Genomic DNA, 18,917 nt, shown 5'->3' with positions numbered 1-18,917 from the left:
TTTGATCTGACTCAGCAAAATGAGGGGAGGGGCTCTAGCCAAGATGCTATCTGACATTTTTCACACTTCATGCCAGAAGCAACCTGCCATAACATCCTAGAACTGACTAAATCTTGAGCCCTAGACCTTGCAATGTGTAGGACACTCCCTAATGCATCAAGCCCTATCTGCTTAATCCAATGTCCACTAACTGCACATCCTTCATTCTTGTATTTGGCAGACACTGGTCACAGGCCAACTAAATGGTTTTTCAAGTCAAGAACCAGGGAATACAAAAATGCAGTGGAACACTATGATGTGCCTCTCAATGTCTCCTTTTACTTTGACAGAACAGCACAAAAATGGCTGAAAACAATCAATAGCTGCAACACACTTTCAAATTATGCAATAAATTGCATAATTCCCTTTATCACTTAATGACTAGTTCTGAGCCTAAACTCACTATCACAGCATCCAGTAAGCTATGCAATAACACATTATGACAGCCACATAAATTTTTATTTTAGTTCAACACAGCAGTACAATCATGACTGAAAAACCCCACACACCTGGAGGAAAGGGCAGTTGTTCACAAAAAGCTGAGCTGACCTTTCACACCAGTCATGGAAATAAAATGTCCTATACACAATGGAAGCATTGCAAAATGAGCATTCAAGTTATTTCTCCTTACAACAGCTCCTCCCTTAACATAGAGCAGTGATTCCTAAACTGTTATAGTTCCCTCTTCCATTAATACAGTACTTCAGGATTTTTCTGCAATGCACCAAGTCAAAACACTAGCCTGCTTAATGCAGCGATCTATTGACCAGATTTATCATTAACAGGATGTAGCTAAAGTAGACACTGCTTGCAAGGAATATAGTGACTGTTGAAATCACATTTATCAGGACACCCACAAGTCACAACCAGTATGCATAATTTTTATGCATCATCAGCAGCTCTGTAATTTACAGTTTAAAGTAATCAGCCAGATAATATATTTCAAACTGTGAGTTCCATTTCTGAAGATGCTGCTGTAAAATCATAAAGTGAAACTGATAAAAATAAAGCATACTAATTGTCTCTTGTGGCTGTCCTGGTAAGCTTACTTAATGGGATGGATGAGCTTTGCTGTTCACTAGGAACTTCTCAAATCTAGGAATCAGTCTGCACATACTCATCTCTTGTTCCTTGTTAACTTTCACATAATCAGTAGCAGTGGATGGCATGTACCTTACAATGACTCACAAATATAAGTAAATGGAGTTCTTTGATTGATTGAGGGGGGTCATGGGATTAAACAGCAAGGTCATTAGTACCACAATTCAAACGTTACGCTATTAAAATAGAAGCACCTGGTAAAAGTGGGCAGATTCAGTCAGAGCAGTCACACTAAAAAGCGAGGACGCTGAAAAAACGCACAGTAAAAGAGATAAAAAGGTACATCAACTCTAAAAACTGGAAAACCAAAGGGATAAAAGAGCAGCCTTTTCACGGAGGCGTGGCAATGGGTCCCACACCTATAAAACACAAAGAGAGGCTCCAATCACAATTACCCTGCCGCTGTTCCAGGAGGAAAACAAAACCTTGTAACTGAAAATAAAAACCACTTTCACAAAGGAAACTGAGGAACAGTTCAACATTCAATGAATCATCTGCTAATTTTTAAAGAGAAGGAAATTAGAAGGCTATACTCAGTATGAAGGGCCAAAAGAAAGGGACATTTGACCAATATATGGGAGATCGTCAGTCTGACTCCACAACCACATTGCAGAGGTGGCTCATTACGCAAGAGAAAACAATGTGTGAGTCTAGTATGACCGATGCGTAGACATCATAAGACAGAGGATTCCTACCGATAGGAGCAGAGGGAAGAGTGCTGAACTGATGCAGTCACCTTGATTGTGCAGAGTTTGTAACAGAGAGCAGTAGTGCACCAAATGTCATTTGACTTTTGGGCGAAAAGGGGTTTGTAAATAAGTTATATAGAACTGCAACAGTCACTTTTTTGAATAATTATGTTTTATTCCATGAACTGGTTTTCGAACCTTTTCAGGTTCATCTCTCTGAAGATTCAGCAGATTCTGTCAGAGCGGTCACACTATAAAGCGAGGACGCTGAAAATACTCACAGTAAAAGACATAAAAGGGTACATCAACTCTAAAAACTGGAAAACCAAAGGGATAAAAGAGCAGCCTTTTCATGGGGGTGTGGCAATGGGTCCCACATGGTTTCAGGAAGTTACATCATTACTGCTAGCATAATGCTGGGTGCTGGCTTGCGACAGCCATCCTTGCAATAAGAGTCAATAAAAAGTGTCTCAGAAAACATGACTCCAAATTATATCAGAATAAAAATAATGAGTCAAAATATGTCAGCCAAGATAGCAGAAGCATGATGTGACTGGACATCAAAATGGAGGCAGACAGATGGACACTGGCCGAAAAAAACCGCCTATACTGTCGCAAGCCAGCACCCAGCATTATGCTAGCAGTAATGGTGTAACTTCCTGAAACCATCTGAAGATGAACCTGAAAAGGTTCATAAACCGGTTTACGGAATAAAACAATTATTCAAAAAAGTGACTGGTTGCAGTTCTGTATAACTTTATTTACATTCAATATACAGTCACAGTTCTAAGGTATTTGTAATGGATAAGCATAATCTGAAAAGAGGTTTGATGTGATTCAGCATATCTGCACTTGGAATCATGAAAGAGAATGGGGAGTAAAAATCTGCCCCTCTAGCCAAACTGTCAGCCAATTCATTCCCTGGGATACCCTCACATGGGGCCCAGAGAAAGACAATTTAGCAGGTGACATGGCCAAGGGCACAGATAAGGTCATGGATAGCAGAGATCAAAGGGTGATGAGAGTAGCATTGGTCTGTAGCCTGCAGGCTACTCATTGAGTCAGTGCACATTAAAACTCTGTGGAGGGAGGACTGAGTAACAAACCAGAGAGCCCTGTTAATGGCATGCAGCTCTGCTGTGAACACAATACATGATCCTGGCAGTAAATGGTGTTTCATGCCACTATCATCTCAGAACCACCATTGTAGAAGACCCTGCAATAGGTTGGTCCTGATCTGTGGTCGAGGCACCACCCAAGGTGGGGTGCAGGAAGAATACGCAATGCACATTCCAGGGAGTGGAGATCCCAACAGAGGAAAGTGAGACACGTGCCAACCGGCAAACCCACCCAAGGGCAGATATCAGAAGATAGGATACAAGGGATGGTCAGGGAATCATTGAATGGCGTTTGCATGAGAAACCTAGAGTTGGTTCCGTCGTATTTGTAGAGGGAGAATACCCACATCTGTGATTGATTGATGAGCTGAGAAGGGGTTATGGGATTAAATGGTGTGTTCACCAGTCCTGAGATTCCAAAGTTACTCCCAGAAATGAGAGGGTCTGCTAAAAGTGGACACATCCAGTCAGAGGTGTCAAACCATAAAATGAGGAAGTTAAAACTCACACACAGCAGAAGGCATAAAAGGATAGACCAAACACAAAAACTGGAAAAACAAAGGGATAAAATAGCGGTCACTGCTCGAGGAAGTGGTCGTGGGTCGCAGACCGAGAAAACTGAAGAGAAGAACCAACCACAACCACCCTGCCCCTGCTCCAGGAGTAAAGCCAAACATTATATCTGATAATAAACCACTTTCACAAAGGAAATAGCAGACTAGTTCAACCATTCGTGAATTGTCTGCTAACATTAAAGATAAGGAATCTGTGAGACTATACGCAGTACAAAGGACCAAAAGAGGTGGGGACATCCACCAATATACAGGATACCGTCAGCCTAGGTCCACAGCCACACTTGACACATTACGTGAGAAAAAACATTGGGTGAGCCTGGTATGACCAATGTGTAGACCACATGGGACAGTGGACTATTCCTGAGAAGAGCAGAAGGAAGTGTGCCAAACTGCTGTTGTCTCCTTGATTGTGTGGAGTTCATTACTGAGAACAGCAGCACACCAGATGTCATTCCACTTTTGGGCAGAGAGACTTTATGTAGATCTGCATATCTGCAGCTGAAACAATGTAAGAGAAGGGGGTGTCAGTATCTGTTTCTCTAGTGAAACAGTCAGCCAGTTCCATTCCCTGGGACGCCCACATGATTTGGGACCCAGAAAGACAACTTAGCAGGCAGCATGGCCAATGGCTGAGAGATGGTCAAGGATAGCAGAGACCAAAGGGTGACAACAATAAGTTCGGTCTGTAGCCTGCAAGCTGCTCTTTTAGTTGGTACATATCAAAACACTGTGAAAGGAGGCATAGGTAACAAAATGGTAAGCCCTGTTAATGCCAAGCAGCTATGCTGTGAACACACAACATAATGCTGGCAATAAATGGTGTTTTAAGCCAATAGGAGACATGAAAGCGTATCCCACCTTATCTATCAGCCTAAGTGTAGAAGATGGTAGCACCCTGGAACTCCGCTGGGATTGAATGTACAGGACGCCAGATGACCAAAGGCGTGACAGAGAGCCTGGAATAGGTCAGTCCGGTGTCAAGTATTTTCAGAGTGGAAAGAGCGACTGAGCCATAAGCCTAATTACCCTAATATAGTGTGGACAAAACCAGACCACAGTAAAACTGGAGAAGAGTAGCACGATCTACACCCCAAGATGTGTGACCCAAGAGACAGACAGCATTAAGCTTCTGCATGCAGATAGCCTTCAGGTGGCGAATATGGTGCAGCCATGTCAGCTTTTTATTGAAAATAAGCCCCAAGAAATGGGACTGTGCTACAATATCTAGGAATTGGTTGCCTAAATAAAGTTCTGGATTGGAGTGTACTGGAGGTCGAAGGCAAATGTGCATAACTCGCTTTTTGGAGGGAGAAACCTGGAGCCATGTGAGAGGGTCCATGCAGAAACCCACCGTATGGTGTCTTGAGGGCTGGCGCTCAGCAAATGCTATTGAGTGTGAGAGGCACCAGATGCAAAAATCTGTCCACATACAACGTTGGCATAACCAGATACCAACAGGAGGTACAAGTCCATTGATGGTGATGAGGACGAATGTGACACTTAGCACAGAACCCTGTGAGATACCGCTCTCCTTGGTCCGAGGGGTGCTGAGTGAGATGCAAACTCGAACCTGGAAAAGCCGAAGGGATATAAGCTCGCAGATAAAAATCAGATGGGGACCATAAAAGCCCCAGACATGGGGGGGTAACTAAAATGTGATGGCACCAAGCTATGTCGTACGCCTTATGTAGGTCAAAGGAGGCCACGAAAAGGCATTAGTGGTTAGTAAACTCCTATTGATTGACGTTTCCAGTCTGAGTAAATGGTTAGTTGTAGATCGTCCTCCTTGGAAGCCACAACGATACAGGGGACTAAAGGCCCCCTAGATTTGAATGTCCAACATAATCTGATGCTAACCATCCTCTTCAGATGTTTACAAAGTACGTTGGTCAGGGGCTAATTGGTTGGTAGCTGTCTAGAGTTGATGGTTTCTTTCTGGGCTTAAGGACATAGATAACAACATTGTCTCGCCATTGCAAGGCAAAGACATCCATGAGCCAGATGCGGGTGGAGACCCTGAGTAGATGCTGCCTCTCGGTAACATCCAAGTGGTGGATCATCTGGTTGTGGATGGAGCCTGAGCCTGGGGCTGCGTCATATGAAGAGGTAAGAGCCTACATGAACTCTCATTCAGTGAAGGGTTCATTAGATGTTCCAGCCTGGCAGTGGTTGAAACAGAAGGGTGGAGGGGTGGGGTGTTTCAACTCATCGTTTCTGCCAGAGAAAGGTAGCAGGATAGGAATAAGATGCCAATGTTGTCACAAAGTGTGTTGCGAGGTGTTCTGCAAGGATTGACGGATCAGTGTATGAAACACACTGCAGGATAAGGCCCTGCCAGCCCAGAAGGCTTAGGAGCTTGGACCAAACATGTGATGAAGGGGCATGCACCCCAAGGTAGGAAACAGTGCTCCCAGCATTCATTATTACTCTGCTTAATGACATTGTGAGACTTAGCACGGAAATGCTTAAAAGCAATAAGGTTGGTTCGTGAGGGGTGTCATTTAAATTGTAACAGTGCCCGTTGGCAGACCTGGATAGCAACTACAATATCCTCGGTCCAACACGGTACTGGCAGACAATGAAGGGGGACCTGTGGATAGTAGGATAGCAGTGCCAGCAGAATGAAGAATCGTGTCGGAGACCTGTTGCATGACCACATCAATACAATCCGAGAGGGGGCTGTCTAAGTGCACAACACATGTATGTAAAAGCCAATCGACTCTGTGGACTGCCCAACGAGGGGGCCTGTCTGCCTGGTAGTGGCAGGGAAACGATTGAATCACTGGATAGCGGTCTATCACAAAGACCATCATGGGGTGACCAACGTTGGGAAGCCATGATAGCAGGGGAGGAGATCACGAGTCAACAGAAGAAAAGGCCCCTGGAGTAGCACTGTAGTGGGTAGGGGAACCCTCATTGAGGGGAGACAAATTGAAGTCTGCAATAAGTTGGTCAATTAGAAGACCCCTATCCATCGAAGAGGCACTCCCCCACAGGCATGGTGTGAATTAAAGTCCACAAGGGAGGAAATGGCATCTTCGGCAGGAGTTGATTGCATTTATGATGAGCCTCAGCATAAGACAGGTGATCCAGGGACTTTTACTCTTTGATCTTCTTTTCTCTGTTGTAAGCTCGGCAATCTGGGGAGAGTGGCAGTCATAACAATTTACACACACAGGTGGCCGAATGTAGGGGCTTCCCTCATGGAGTGGGTGTCCACAGTCACCAAACAGAGGGTCCACCGTACAGCAAGAAGGCATGTCCAAAACACAAGCACCAAAAGCACCTTATGGGTGGCGAGACGTTTGGCTTCACATCACATTGGTAAAAAGACTCCACTTCGCAAAAACTTGTCCTCAACGTTCTCCACAAAAAAACAACAGGTTTGTGGCAGTGGAACGTGTTCCCTTCCATCCTATTATAGACCAGTTAGCCGAGAAAGTGTTTCATCCCACTATGGCAAGTCTAACCCTCGTTCCAGGGTATGACCAGGGAAGAGATGGCTGTAGAGTCATACGAAGCACCGTTTGGTAACATTTATCATCCAGAGAGTCGGTCATTTGAGAATGGCCAGATTTTTGCAGCTTGATATACTTCATTCACCAAACATCCACCCAGTACCACCTACTCGCTCAGGTCAGGGGCTCTTCCCATGGGCGCCACCCAGCCACAGCAAGTTCTGCCTGGCACGGCGGCTGTTGCCGGGGCTTACGATGCTCCAAGATGACAAGCAACCACTCCTTGACATAAAGATGAGGCAACAGCTCAGGTATCAGCACAGTGATCCCTGTGTTGTCAGGGGGCTCAGCCGTTTGGGTACATAACAGCCCCACGACATGGACTGGCTACATGTGCTGGTGTCTAGCAGGGTGGAGGGAACAGCTGTGGCAGGGCAGGAAGAGGCGAGAGGAATCCACACCACAGGCACTAGGGAGAGAGTTCTTCCCCAAATGGCTCACACTAAAGACAGAAAATTGAGAAGTGGAGGTCAAATCCCAAGAGGGGACAATAAACCCCAAAAAGGATGAAAGAACCTCAAGGAATACAGGAACCAGGTGGATAGCCAGGTTGACACAAATCAGAGCAATGAGAGAGAAGGAAGAGGGGGCAGCGGAGAAGGAGCGAGGATAGGGAGGGAGGGACATGGTGAAGGAAATGCAGCCAGGGAAGGAAGAATGGACTGCAATAGCTTAGGGCCCTGCGTGCACCACACACTAACTGACAAAAGAACTGTGAGCCCACCAGGGGAGTGCCATTTTTTCTCCTACACTCTATATCAATCACTGTTGTAAGACATGTCTGACATTGGAATATTTTCACAGTGGCTCTGTAGCAAGGATGTCGTGCCTTGGAGTCCAAATTTTGACAGCCACGGTCATACAAAGAAAGTAGTTAGTTAGAAACTTGAAAATGGGCAGCATGTGAACATATACACTAACTGCTCAAAAGTATCAGGACACCTGGCTGAAAATGACTTACACATTCATGACGACCTCCACCAGTAATGCTGGAATTCAGTATGGTGTTGTCCCACCCTTAGCCTTGATGACAGCTTCCATTTTCACAGGCATATGTTCTATCAGGTGCTGGAAGGTTTTTTTGAGGAATGGCAGCTCATTCTTCATGGAGAGATGCACTGGGGAGAGGTATCTATGTAGGTCAGTGAGGCCTGGCATGAAGTCGGTGTTCCAAAACATCCAAAGGTGTTCTATAGGATTAAGGTCAGGGATGTTACTGTTGTGTAATCACTCTGCCATAGGCCGTGCATTATGAACAGGTACTCGATCGTGCTGAAAGATGCAATCGCCATCCCCGAATTGCTCTTCAACAGTGGGAGCAGTGATAGGGCCATGTACAACAACAAGAGATGCAAGCCCCTCCATGAAAAACACAACCACAGCATAACACCACCACCTCTGAATTTTACTGTTGGCATTACACACACTGGCAGATGACGTTCACTGGGCATTTGCCATACCCACACCCTGCCATCGGATCGCCACATTGTGTACCATGATTCGTCACTCCACAAAACATTTTTCCACTGTTCAATCGTACAATGTTTACATTCCTTACACCATGTGAGGTGGTAGTTGGCATTTACCATCATGATTTGTGGCCTGTGAGCAGCCTCTCGAACATGAAATCGAAGTTTTCTCACCTCCCACCTAACTGTCATAGTACTTGCAGTGGATCCTGATGCATTTTGGAATTCCTGTGTGATGGTCTGGATAGATGTCTGCCTATTACACATTACAACCCTCTTCAACTGTCGGCAGTCTCTGTCAGTCAACAGATGACCTAGGGATGTTTAGGAGTGTGGAAATCTTGCGTACAGGTGTACAACCCATGTGACACCCTATCACCTGACCATGTTCGAAGTCTGTGAGTTCTGCAGAGTGCCCCATTCTGTTCTCTCTCTCAATGTCTAATGACTACTGAGGTTGCTGATGTGGAGTACCTGGCATCACAATGCACCTAATATGAGAAACCTATGTTTTGGGATTGTCCAGATACTTTTGATCACACAGTGTATATTTTTTAAATTGTCTATCCCATCTTTTGTTCAACTAACACACTGCACATCATAATGATGTTAAAACAGATTTCCATGAAATTCAACAGGGTAATTATTAGCACCTTTATCCTTCTAATTAATGAGCCGACAGAAGGGTTGCGAGTACTGTGGATAGAGTTGAGTCAAGGGCTGTGATGATGCCCCAAGAAATGACTTACAGAGAACAGTGAACCTAAAGTATTGATGAAAGAAGATTTAGGACATGCACATATAAAGTAGTGTAGCAGGAGAAGAGCACATGCTTAGGTTTCCCAGAGTATCAGCAAGGGCGGAAATATGTACCTTACGACTCCATTGCCCACTGCATCGACACTAGGAGTGGGTATCATAAAAATGAAAAGTCATTTAATACATTACGTGTGATACAAATAAATGACGTACATTTAATGTACGGAGGGTTATGTCTCTTTATGTCTCAACTGGGGTGGAGCTGGGCCACGTCCTCCCTTTGAACAAAACAACTGTCAGGAAATGCCCCTCCTAACTAACACCTAAATCATCTACAAAAACGAGTGATTTTAAATCAAATTGTAATATCCATTTTACCCACAGGAAGGTTAAAATGTGATCTGATCATATTGCATGATCATATAGGATATATGATAATGTTTCCTCAAGAAACAATTTACACAGTAAGTTTAGTCTAGGAAGTGGTCAAGATGAGTTAAATCATGTCTGTAGTACAAGAGAACTATGTATTTTGTTGGGGATGGCCTTCAGCCAATGGAAAAGCAGACAGTGGTGGAACACTATAGGAGTTAAGTGGAGACTGGGACTTCTTGAGTGAAGAGCTCAAGGGAGCAATTCAACACTGTTTCAAGTGCTGAAAGCATGCAGACCTGACCATGGTAAAGTGCACAATTCAGTTGTACCTTTTGAAGGGACTAACATGAGAGCTCTGAATGTGTTCCAGAGTAGGACACACTAACTTTTGCAAACTGAGTATGGGTTACTATTCTTTGCATCAAGTGTGTTAATTTGTAAACCATCAGGTTTAACTCTGAACCATTTTGAGCTGGTGAATGTTTAATGTGCAGTATTATGGTCATGAAATGGGCTTAGTTTTCATGGATTATAAGTTAGTTTTGGGATTTTGCTACCGTATTTTCTGTTTGTGTTTTAACTAAAAATTGTAGGACCACTTTCCATTTACTTGAGAAGTCCTTTCTTGAATAAACATTATTCAACTTAATTCTCTGTTGTCTACATCAATTACAAATGTTAAAATAGAATCCTTGTTATTAAATTATTCATTTAAATTTTATTTCATATTTCTGTGTATTTTATTAACTTGCAATTCTAACCATACATATGCTATTTGACTGCAGGATCACAGCTACAGGTCATTATTTGCAGTTAATTAGCTGAGGGAAACAAAAGCAGATGTGCGCAGTTCGACCCAATGACTACATCAAGCTATTCTTTTTAAACTGAGAAGTGCAAAGCTCAAGTAGCCAGGGTTCGAGTAACTGCACGTAAAGACAACTGATTTGCTTGTATGGGATGCCGTTTGGAAGAGTAACAACAACGCAATAACCATTCGATAATGTCACAGTTCCTGGATGCTGCGATTGATATTGGGACACAATAAGAATGCTGTAAACATCAAGTGGGCTTTGTTTAAGACCCCGTTTATGTGGGTTGATTGCATGTGTTTGTGTATCTGCCGAATACACTTTAACTGGAAAATGATCACTAGAGTGCATATCCTCAGCTTTTTCTAAATGAGTGTTAAACTGTGGGAGTGCCAAGTAACAGGTCAATAGCTGTGGGTGATCTGTTTGCAGTGCTGGAAAATTCAACATTCATTTTATTGAGAAAACAGACAAGAGAAACCTGTAGACTATTCAATGCCAGGGATTGTATGTAGAGTAACATTGCAGTAGATATTCACTGAATGGCAAAGGAGGAGAACAGCACAATGGATTTTATAGCTAAGGCCCTCCGGTCTCAACATAACATATTTACAGGGTGGAGGGTACAGGGAGCACTCAGGTACTCTTAATGGTGAGTAAACCTGAATGGCTGCACAACGAGATGGTTGGTGAGGATAACATGTACGGAATGGCATGTATCATAATGAACACTACTGCTCCACCCTTGTCCCTCTCACCCTCTCTGTCACACTTCCCGCAGACTGTGTAGCCTGTCTGAAGGTTTGAAATGAATCTCTTGTATGGATAGGCACAACTGCCAGTGCTGTGTCACAAGCTTTACTCCTTCCATATGTTTAAGAAAACACTCAAATTTCAGTATAATTCAGGAGCAGTTACAGATTTTCTTTCAACATGCCTCTTCTTTGGTGACATCATGGACAATTAGAGTAGAAATACAATGAGCTATTTTGTTAATATGTGTATTCACAGTTAATACTAACCTCCTCTTATCTGATGCTTTTGTGCCAAGTTTCTTTTGATTTTGACTTTTTTGGTGTGTATTTCATTTTTTGTTGTCATCCAGACTCTGCGGATCAGGTTGAACTGCTTTGTGCATGTAGCTTTGAGGTTGAATGCTCTCTGCTCTACTCTGTTTTGGAACTGGTTTACAAGTAGCTGCAGACTTTATACAATGGGCATTACCATTTGTACATTTACATGGATATTTGCTTATGCAACACGTATTGCTTGTGTTTCCATGGCAGTACTGTCTTTGAATACACTTTTCACACAATGGAAGCAAAGGAAGATGGGAAAGCAAGAATTGCAAGGCCTTCTGAGTAATTTTCTCCTTCTCAGTAAAAGGAACTGTCTTAGTCACTTTAATTTCTTGGATTTTCTTTTATTTTACAAACACATGACAATTTTTGCTCCAAGCAGGGTGATTACTTAAGCTGTTTTCAATGAAATCTGCCACTGGACAAATGACCCTGCTTTGTGGGCAATACAGTATCATGGGCGACTCTAAGGGCGTGATGTGCATACTAATGTAGTTCTTACTGACATGTGATACTCTGGGTGGAAATAGGATGAATTAAATCTAAGCTATCATCAGTTTTTCTATTTTTATGTGCACCGAGAAGAAAACATTTGAGGATGACGCATGACAACTATTTAAAAAGAATTGTTGAGTAGAAATAGCTGCTTGGATGTAGCAATAGTATATCTTTGGAGCACAACACACTGCCCCGCAAGTTCATAGACATTCCATGAGTGTATATACGTAAATTTCTCGGGATTTATATGAAAGGAAAAAGAGGGACTAGTCTGATCAGTTAGTCTGGAAGCAGCCATGATGCAACCTTGCCGCATGTTGACTTTGGGCCTTGAGTAATTAATATATGAATGATTAGACAGAAGCATTGTTGTTGGGCACTTATTTAAAGATAAGAAAACAAGAAAATATTAAATGTAGTATATGTTGATCACTGTTGTTATTTTATTCGAGGTACAAGCTGGAGATCGGCGAAGACATTTGAGTATTCATTGCAAGATTTCGTTCAGCCAAGTAAGTTGTTATCTTAGACCATGTATGATAGAGGCAGCACATGACATGACATGACGCGACACTGAAATCAACAACTCAGCTGGATGACTAGCAGCAGCATCCATTTGCTGGTGATTTCTGGACTACCATTTGTTTTATGTTACTTTTAGTATTGGCAGTAAATGCTTCTTTATTACAACAGTATAATATTGTGCACTGCGCCAAGAGATATGTGGAAGAAACTACAGCTGTTTTAAAAACATAAAAACATTTACGAAGAATTTTTTGAATGAGTCAGTGAATCCATAGGCTGAAGCTAATGGGTAACAGTTACCAAGCAAATGAGAATGGTCTTCTATTTCAAAGTATATATTTGTCCCTGAATTTTAAAAAATGAATGATAAGGATTGTTGGTTCTCGTATCTACAACTATCAATGACAAATAATTTAAGATGACAGAATATGTAACTCACAAAGATTTTTATCTATAACCAATGTTATGACATGTAACAGCCAACCCACATCATTTACAGATTTGCTTTTGTGTTTGTGTGGTTACATGGTGTTCCCACAAACACCTAGTGATCTCTACAGTTCACCCAGTCACAGTCCCATTTGTCTGGTTAAGCCCAGTACAACTGATGCACTGTAGGTTCCCCAGAGGTTGGCTGCTAATGACTTTCCCCTCAACAGCCAACCATCCCTTCAGTGTGTGGCACACCTTCAGATCGACTTTATAACATCCTTGCGATATTAGTGGAAGCAGGAGTAGTGAACAGGCTTCAGGACTGTTCAAATCTACATTACGATTTCCTTTTTCTTCAGAAGTAAGAGTCTGCCAATAAATTGCTTCAATTTAAGAACAGCATCAACGAATCAACCAAATTTAAAATGCATATCCATTACAAAAAGATCACTTTTCTGTGTATATTATTTGTGTATTCAAACATGCTGAGTAAAGTCTAAAATTTAACGAAACCAGATTACAATTTATGTATTGTCACTGTTGCTATTTACAAGATTCAGAAAATAATGAGCATTTAAGTTTTAATCCAGTAACCTAGCCCATCATAAGTTGCATTGAGTGATTGTAGTAGGTTTCTTTTTTTCCCTTGTAAAGAATGTAACAGATTCAAAATTTGACCATAGAAACCCACCCTCCCCAATCACTTTTGAAGCTTTGCAGTTTTTGGACTTTTTTAGTTTTTTCCCATTTTGACCATGAAGGAGCCCATTTTCAACAACGTTCATTCTACAGATTTTTAAACTAGGCTGAATTTGCTACACTTTGGAATCAAAACAGAAGCAGAAGACCTAATAGTTTCTGAGATACAGCTTTTCAAAGTTTGGTAAATTTTCCAAACTTGACAATTTTAAGCCAATTTTCATGTTTCATCACATTCAGTTGTCTTTATATCTTCAATAACCTCTCTAAAACGATTCAGTGAAGTAAACATTTATTCAATTAACATTTTGAAGAATGGTGGAGGGGATGTTTGATGGGACATCACTGTTCAGGACAAGGCAACAAACTGAAAAAAGAGCATATAAAAATTTAATTAACAAGCGTTTACATCATGTGTTCACAAAAAGTGTAAATAAAGTGAATTATAGTGTACACAAGATTTGAATTAAAGATGTTTCCTCCTATTTGAAGGACCAGGGCCAACAAATATGCCAATCCACCTCCTCCAGCAACATTTTCCTCATCCTGAACGTACTGAAAAGGAACACAAATATTTTGTCTCTTTAAGGTCTACATGTTTCTGTAGTATCGGGAGCAACTTCAGTTTCTCCTGTCCAAAGAAGCATGACGTGAAATCACACCCACTGAAGGCACGAGTGAAAGTGATGAGGTGATTGACGACGAATGTCAAGGTCGATAAATGGAAGACATCTGACATTTTGCCTTTTCAACTCTTCTGAAGGTATATAATACCTCGTGTGAGACTCCTGAGACCAGTGAGAATGACTAACAAGTCTACATCCTCTAATGCAGTAACCACAACCTAAAAATGAGAGGCCTTTCTGATAGCTATAGTTGTGATCAGCACACCTGCATCTTCTTCAGCCTCAAACCCCTCCATGTGTTCGGCTTCAAATTTCCTATTCAGCAGCTGTGATATCTGTTTTTATCAACAGACAAAAAAACTTCTTGGGAAACATTAAAAGTGATTGTCTCCTCAAATATCCTTTCCAAAGAAGAATGTGCCTGAACTCAGAAATTATGTTCAGGGTCCTTTGTACTCTTTTGGCCAGGCGCTGTTGGATAACAATCAAACAAAACAGCTATTTTCTGACTGTACCATGCCTTGATATATTATACATATTAGGCAACTATCAACTCAAATGAGGAGTGCTTGGGTCACAGCACTTTGTGAAGGAGATAACCACCACCTACAACAACAAATTTAGTTTTCTCTCATTGACAGATTGGAATGCTGCATACAAAAAGAACTTTTTGCCTTCTTCATTCCCGCAAGAGACAAGAGACATTGTGAATGGTGAAAACTCTTATGTGAAGAAGAACAAATCGTCATCTGACCTTTTCAAAATGCATATCCTGTGAAACAGTGTGAGGTGGTCAATAGTCACATGAGAGAGAACTTTGGTTTCACACTCTAATTTGACATTTTGTACATTTTCACCTACAGCCTTCAACATTGCTTTCTTCCCAATATCTCTGGCTGTAAGACAGTTGACCCTTTTCTCTCCTACAACTCCACTGCTAAAGACCATTATCACATCCGTTTTACGAAATAGAGGGTACTTCAAAAAGCAGTCACATAGCTTCTTTGCATCAGCTTCAATGAGTAATTTACAATCTAATTTCTACGTGCTGCTCAGTTGTTTGCAAGTCCTCAACCACTGCACATTTGTTCTGTAGGTACATATTCCCCAATATCCACTGGATAAGGACAGCTTCAGTTATGCCATGCCTCAGCACAAATCTCCATAGCTTTACACTGAGCACATCAGCACCTGTTCAATGTGACAACACACAACAAGAACTGCTAATGGGACAACACACAACAAGAACTGCTAATGTGACAACACACAACAAGAACTGCTAATGTGACAACACACAACCAGAACTATTGTGAACAACTGATGGTGAAGGATCCATCAGCTGTAAATACTGAATATTCAGTGGAATCCATCTTTTTGCTTATGTCCAAGATGTGCTGCAGATAGATGAGCACACTTGGCATAAAAAAGTGGCCTGCAACATGAAAGAACAGGAGCAATTGTTAGATGGTGTCAGATGCAAAATGTCTCATCCTCTAGGTTAAGATGAACTATGTAACCAATTCCACCCAGTTCTTGTGGAATTTTGTTACTATCAACTGGAATTGTATTTTTCATACACTTTTAAAATTGTAGATTTGTCACAGTCTGACAGAATATTTTGTGCACAAATACTGCTTCTGCTGTCAAGGCAATTGTTTTCATAACCTCCTGTGCTAATGCTAGATAGGCACGAGTGTAACCCCTTGCAGCTTTGACATATGAATGGACAGGTATCACCTTGTCAAAACTGTTTTAATCATAAACATTCACATACAATTATTTCAATCAACCCCCCCCCCTCCCGCCCCATTATATTGCCAATAATACAAATGACACATTAGCTGAAATACTCCCAATCTCACACCCACATTATTTAAATCAGAATCACTACTGTTGCTTAGGATCTCTTTTGCTCTAAAGTAAAATGGTTGGTTGAATGTGACAAACTAGATTTTCTGGCCATAAGCCTGACATTTCTGGTTCACCATTTGAAGGGAAGTGAGTATGGTGTCACAATGAGATGGGAGGTGGTTTATGAATGGTAGGCATACCACTTTAATTTTCTGGAATGGCAAGTCTTTTGTAGCCTCTTCCATGAACCCACCCACCCAGGTAGTAGCAAACTCTTGCCATATAGCCATGCAGCATCTGTATTGAGTGGTGTAATATCTCTAGGTATTGAATGAATGCTGTTCAATTCTTTTATAACAGTTGTTGATAAATCTTTGTTGTTCACATGATTGTCAAATGTGTCCAACTGTACAAAGGGATTCTGGTGTACAAGTTGATTAGCAGAGCAACATGTCAAGCATTGTATTTTTCCTTCTTCCTTCCAGGTACTGAGTTATTGGGATTTACCAACTACCTGAAAATCCTATAAATTCCAGCATTTCAACAAGATATTCTGACTTAAACTTGTGATATAATTACATTCGAATGACATGTAGTATTAAAAGAAAAAGAAGTGGGGCCACACCGATGATATCGAATGTGTAAGAGCTACATACTTTGTGCAATAACAATCCACGATGATGCATTTACTTGTGAGGATCAAAGTTTCCAAGAATAGTTTGAGTGACTCAATTATTACAGATCTTACATCACTCAAGAATTCAGTTGACATTTGTGGGCAGCTGTGTCATAAACTTGTGATATAATGTCTTAAATGGTATGAGCAGCTGCCTTCGCAACTGACAACCTTTCATGCTGAGGACTTATTTTACTGGTTTCTTCATACCAGGCATTTGTAAGGATCTTGCGATCAGTATTTTCAGAGCATATAACTTTCTTTTTTTAATGTAATGTCTGTGATGAGTATGTCATCCCCATACTTGTCAGTCAGTTATTTCTTTATAGTCCATCACGCTTTTTCTCCTATCAGATCGAAAAGTGGGGAAGTAAAAACTGGCACTAATCTGCATGCTCTTCAAGATAAGCAAATATGGGTACACTGTGTATGACCACCACTTGGAAGTTCTTTGGATGCTACTTTTCATACCATCCTAAGCAAAACAGATGCTATCTCATGTCGAGTGCTACTAACTTAGTCTCCTCTGTAATTCATGCCTTTAGTTTCATCACCCATTCATCACTTCTTTTAGTGGCTTTCAGTATGAGTTCCACTCCTCCTTGACAGTAATAATAGTATCACTTTTTCTGTCAATTTTTTCTTCTGAACATCAAGAAATTCTTTTGTTATGACTTCTCCACGAAGGAAACATTGTTCTGGAAGTTTAATTTCTGAGTGGAAGTTCTTGTTACACGTGTGTCTTAGCTCCTTTTATTTCCTCAACCCTAGATGACCTTCCTTTAAAATTGCACTACATATGAAACACATAGAACTCTCAGACAATCCCATATACAACATTGTGGAAATTTCAAGTCTCAATGGCACAAATACCTAATTTCAAGTCATGATATTGACAAGTGAATCAACTGCATGTTACTGTTCTAGTCTTTGCTATCAACTGAGTGGGGAGTGGAGGAGATAGTTTGAAAGGGAAGAGGGAGTTTTGAAAGGAATGTAAACAGTGGAGAGGAGAGAGGGTGGCACGGGGGGGGGGGTCCTTTCTTTCATTGCCTGCTGGAAATGCTTTGCCTACGCACAGCAGGTGACGCTGACTCGTGCATGCTAGACACACTACATACACAGACTGTTTTAGTTTGTTCCTATAAACATTCACAATGCATTGTTGTGACTAACTTCATATCACACTACATTTCCTTAATTTTTTTTATCAACTCACTCATAATATTAGGTTCACAGAAATAATCAGGTTCCTATCCCTTATTATGTATCGTCATTCCTATACCAATGCATCATCCCCTTTGAAATATTACATTGATTAAATGTATACTTCACTCAATCACTTCAGACAATTTATTAAAGATACAAAGATAACTGTATATGATGAAACATGAAAATTAGCTTGAAATTTTCAAGTGTGAACATTTAATAGTTTTTGGGATACTCAGAAATCCGGGGGGTGAGGGACATATGCCGTGCCAAAATTGCAACCTTGAATTCTGCATTTCACTCACATTCCTCCCCCTCCCATACCCCCCCCCCCCCAAAAAATTGTAACTTAGGCCCTCCCATTTCATGACAAGGTTACTGGAGTATTCCAAAAATAAAAGAATCTTTACAATATACAGTAAAAAACATACATGATGTTCAAGTGGCTTAGTTGCAGCATTTGAGAAAGGGCTGGAAAAAATTAACTGCTGGGCAACTTTCTTTTTTTATTTTATATTTTTCTCTGATTAACAGAATAGACCTAACATGCAGGAAATTCATATGAGCAATAATGATCATTTTACTAAATATGGCATTACCATTGACAAAGCTTGTAACATGAAAATATATAAATACATACACGCTTGTACTTTTTCTTCACTTCATCAAGATTGGCTTCAGAGTCAACTTGCAGAACCTCAAATGGGTTGAGGTTAAAATAGGTGGATCCCGGTCGCAAAAGGCGATCAATTTGTTGCTTTGGTGTAAGTACAGCATCACGTTTTTCGATCTCCTTCACCTATAAAATAAAAATAAAACAGGTAATTTTTTAAACTTAAATCGATGATACAAATCATAGGAATTTGC

The 18,917-nt window shown here is 41.2% G+C and overlaps 1 protein-coding gene across 1 annotated transcript in view; it reads right to left on the bottom strand.

Annotated features, from left to right (window-relative positions):
• The window catches only part of LOC126281913 (dnaJ homolog subfamily C member 8-like), a 78,959-nt gene that overhangs the window by 35,271 nt on the left and 24,771 nt on the right, over positions 1–18,917 (bottom strand). The window contains exon 2 of the mRNA XM_049981244.1: positions 18,691–18,849. Coding sequence (XP_049837201.1) covers positions 18,691–18,849 — 159 coding nt within the window. The remainder of the gene's footprint in view (positions 1–18,690; positions 18,850–18,917) is intronic.

This window comes from Schistocerca gregaria, chromosome 1 (genome assembly GCF_023897955.1).
Source record: "Schistocerca gregaria isolate iqSchGreg1 chromosome 1, iqSchGreg1.2, whole genome shotgun sequence".
In the NCBI taxonomy this organism is placed as follows: Eukaryota; Metazoa; Arthropoda; class Insecta; order Orthoptera; family Acrididae; genus Schistocerca; species Schistocerca gregaria.
The sequence above is the reverse complement of the archived record's forward strand: the minus strand, read 5'-3'. Positions and strand labels throughout refer to the sequence as shown.